This window comes from Eurytemora carolleeae, unplaced genomic scaffold (genome assembly GCF_000591075.1).
Source record: "Eurytemora carolleeae unplaced genomic scaffold, Eaff_2.0 scaffold536, whole genome shotgun sequence".
NCBI lineage: Eukaryota > Metazoa > Arthropoda > Copepoda > Calanoida > Temoridae > Eurytemora > Eurytemora carolleeae.
In genome coordinates, this window is record NW_019396448.1 from 1,589 (window position 1) to 5,974 (window position 4,386).

Here is a 4,386-nt window from a genome sequence, read left to right on the forward strand (position 1 = left end):
CCCCGTACCCCTTGTACTCTCTAAAAGTCCCCCCCCCTGCAGCTTTAAAGTCTCTGATATCAGAATATCATTCCTCCTTCAGCAAGTCAATATTTTCCTTAGCTTCTCTACTCTTCTTCCTTACAGGGATATTCACAAAGAATAAGAAACTCTTTGAATATAATGACGGCTTAAATCCTAACTTAAATATCTTTTTATTGCATATTTAACAAGTTAAAAAAGAAAGAATTGCGTCTATTACAGATGCAGGGACCGAATTTAATGATTTTTGACTACCTACACGCGCCGGTTTGATAAAAAAACGATCGTTTTTGAAAACGATCCTTTTTTAAATGAAAAACAATATTTTTTTTTAAAACGACCGGTTTTCGTTTTTTCTTCGTCGTTTTAAATTTAAAAGATCATTTTTTTCAAAAAATTGGAAACGACCCATCCCTAGGTGACCAGCAGCCTAAAAGCCTTGTTATATATCATATTTAACACAGGTAACTAAAATAACTTTTAGATGTAATAACTATAACGAGTTTCAGTTTTACTTAATCTACAGATTAGGACGATTGATATTAAAAGTAACAGATCCAAAGGACATGTATTATTAAAATAGGGGAAATAATATCTTAATATAAAAATGAACCCATACCAGTTACCCTTTATAAACAGTACCCAAAGATAGACATACAGATAAAACAGAATTTGAGCCGTGGGGGGGAGAAGGGAGAAAATGTTGTCTTTCTTATTAAAATCTCATTCTTTGTGGAGTACCCTGTATGTATTCCCTTTTAGGAAAATAAGCAACTCTCTGCTAATTAGTTCGAGAACCTTTAAACTTTAATACAGAAATTGAGAGGAGGGGAAAAAGAGGGTAAGAAGTGGAAACTTGTATTTTAATTTGTGGACGGTATAAACAACAGTTAATACAGGAATTATGTCTGCATAAAGGTAAGGTTGGGGAGAAACGTTTTTTCCCACCTTTACAGGTGGATCAAAGGGAGAGAACCCTTAAGTTTGTCTGCAGGGGGGTGTTAGGTATTTTCCCCAAGGCAATTTTCCAAGAGCGACTTCCCAAATGACAATTTCCCAAATGTGTAATTTCCCAAGCGGTTAGGTTAGGCCGTTTGAGGCGCCTCAGGTTGCAATGTGGGCCGAGTGATTCGGCTAAGATGGGCCAGGGGACCATGCGCTTTTGGTAGAACAGGATAGTGGCCGAGCGCTGCGGCTAGGACAGACTTGGGAAGTTGCCGCATGGGATATTGCACAGCTGGGAAGTTGCCTATAAGAACTACAAGACCAACTGTATGACTTACATTGCTAATATAAGGACTTCAATGCCAACTGTATGACTTACATTGCAAATGTAAGGACTGCAAGAGAAAATATTTGACTTACAATGTTAGTTTAAGGACTGCAAGAGTAACTGCTTTACTTAAATTGCTTGTTTATAAGGACCTCAAGATTAACCATTTGACTTACGTTGCTAGTATAAGGAATACAAGACCAACTGTATAACTTACGTTGCTAATATAAGAACTACAAGGCCAACTGTATGACTTACATTGCTAATATAAGAACTACAAGAGCAACTATTTGACTAATTTGTAGAAGATAAATCTCAGATTGCTCCTCAGCTGATGGAGCCTCTTCTTGTCCCCGCATTAGATCTCTCTGTAAAACAACCTAAACACAAGGTTTGGCATTTTCTCTTTTTCTATTAAAAATAAAGATCATTCTTCTATTTATTTATTATAAAATGTGGATTATTTTACTAGTTTCTTCATCAATAAAAAAAAAGAATTATTCTAATTCTGCACAATAGACATAATTTTCTTCCATTTTCCTATTAGGAAATATAATTTTTTTCCTATTCTTTCTTCACAAGCAAAATAATATATTCTTTTATTTATTCATTTAGTTATCTTTTTCAGACTGACATTTAAAAAAAACGTGACAATATAAATTATAAATGAAGTTTTGATAATTTGTTCCACTTAAGCTCCTATTCACCCCCTGGGGCCCCTTTATCTTCTACCCACATCCATACTCGTTAGTTCTTTTATCTTATAAATTAAAAATTTATCTACCCCTCGCCCCCCCCCGTTCATCTTCTCTCACTTGTTTCTACTCAACTTTTTATCTCTATCTAAAAATAGTTCCAACTTTATTGTAACAACCCCCCCCCCTGTACNTTAAATTGTTTGAGTTACACTCCTGGTCCCCTGGGAATAGATGATATTTTATTAATAAGAACAAATTTAAAAAGTAAAACATTTTTGCAAATTTCGAGAGGGATCATAGGGGTTAACCTAAACCTGACTTTGTTTTAACTATAGATTTGCATAAACTTATTAAAAATCCAAATACATGGCTTTCCAATTCAAGACCAAAAATATTATATTTCTGCATGGATTAGAAGAAAAGACCAACTTTAAACCTTAAAATATTAATTTCATGGCATTTCATGATTTATCGAGTATTGTTCAGAACTTAATTAATATACATTTTTCTCACGATTCAATGTCTGAATTTGATTTCCTACAGGAAACAGATTTATTTCGCAACGCAAAGTTTCGTCTCATGATCAGAATTAAGGGATTGCAAACGGATTTTCATGTGACCCTCCATTTAGCATAGCCAATTCACAACGGTAACCGTTAAACTATAGGCTGATAACGAATGACGGAGTTATTCTTGTTTTATTCACAGAAATATGTTTTACTCTTAATTTTTGTATTCAAGCTTACAGTTACCTCGCCATAGCAGTAAAGTACTTTTCCTTTAGTAAACCCTCCTTCACCTGAGGAGGCGCACATACACGTTCCCTTAAGCAATACCAGCTCAATAGTAAATAGATATAGTGCACGTTCCCTTAAACAATACCAGCTCAATAGTAAATAGATATAGTGCACGTTCCCTTAAACAATACCAGCTCAATATTAAATAGATATAGTGCACGTTCCCTTAAACAATACCAGCTCAATATTAAATAGATATAGTGCACTTTTCCTTAAACAATACCAGCTCAATAGTAAATAGATGTAGTGCACAGTAAAGTCCTATAACAGTAAAGTGATGTACAAATACTTAAGATTTGGTGACGATGCTGGACCAAACCTCATAGAGTTGATAAAGTAGGTGTTAGTTCCACATTTTATTGAAAATATATTTCTGTATAGGTTGACCCCACGTCATTCCAAATGATGATAAACAAAAAAATCTTTAACAAAATTTTAAAATTATAAATAAAAAATTAAAACTAAAAAATAATTCCCTACCTTAAGAAACTCACATTAAATAGTATAAAAAATAAATTTTGGAGAGTATTACTATTAGGGGGTGTATTAAAGATGTACGTCAAGACACATTAAAAAAAATTGAGTTGATTAAACTTTTACTGTTTTTAAATTGTTTGAGTTACACTCCTGGTCCCCTGGGAATAGATGATATTTTATTAATAAGAACAAATTTAAAAAGTAAAACATTTTGAGAATTTGAAATACAATACCTGACAAATATGAAACATCTTGGCTGAGAATTAAATATTTTTCTGGATAATAGTTTCCAAATATATGCTCTTCACATTTCATCCAGTTTCCATTCTTTCTCTGAAATTTTATGAAATATAAACATTTAATTTGAAAATTTAATCCTGAGAATATAAGTATTTGAAAAATATTTTGTCTTGAGGGGATAAAATTTGACTAGATTTGGACCCTTGACAAATTTTAAAAAAATTACACCAAAGTACTGATGAATATTCTCTTAATTAAAAAGATCATTAAAATTACACTTTGTGTTTATCATAAATCAGTCATAAAAAAGATATGTTAGTAGAATTAACAACAAAATTTTCTTTTATTTTTTCTTTTAAATGGACCATCTCCTTGAAATTTGTAAAAACACTTTTAGCTAAATTTTTTGAACATATGTTTGCAAAATTTCAAATAAATATTCTTTATTTTCTCTTTATTTAAGGTTCGTGCCAACTCATTTCTTCAATGACTCCTATCAGTCTATTAAATAGCTCTACTGAGTCTACTTGAACATTCATTAGTTTTATTTTATTCATTAGCTAGAAGACAGTCTAATTAAACCAGTTTTACTGAAATATCGGATCAAACAAGGAACAGGAGGTTTCGTATCAAAAAGTTTTGTTTCCTTTCTCTTCAGTGAGGGTTGATTAAAGAGTGTGTTTAAGTAATTCTAAGTGACCCTCCGTGCATTAATGACACTGCCCGATTTATATTTGTAGTCTGTACCCTTGAAACCTTTATCTGATCAATAATGTGAAATGTTTTTCCGGATTTGAAAATGTTTTTTTTGAGAATTCCAATATTTTTCTGCAGTAGAAATACCCAGTCACTTTTGTTAAGAAACCTCCACAATTGAAAA

General features: G+C 32.3%; 1 protein-coding gene across 1 annotated transcript in view; it reads right to left on the reverse strand.

Moving 5' to 3' along the window:
• The window catches only part of LOC111703498 (uncharacterized), a gene marked incomplete at its 3' end in the record, with an annotated part of 4,767 nt that extends 1,172 nt beyond the window's left edge, over positions 1–3,595 (reverse strand). Inside the window, exons 1-3 of the mRNA XM_023475447.1 lie at positions 3,500–3,595; positions 2,745–2,816; positions 1,553–1,674 (exon numbers count right to left, since the gene is read on the reverse strand). Coding sequence (XP_023331215.1) covers positions 1,553–1,674; positions 2,745–2,816; positions 3,500–3,517 — 212 coding nt within the window. The remainder of the gene's footprint in view (positions 1–1,552; positions 1,675–2,744; positions 2,817–3,499) is intronic.
• Positions 3,596–4,386: the final 791 nt, after the last annotated feature.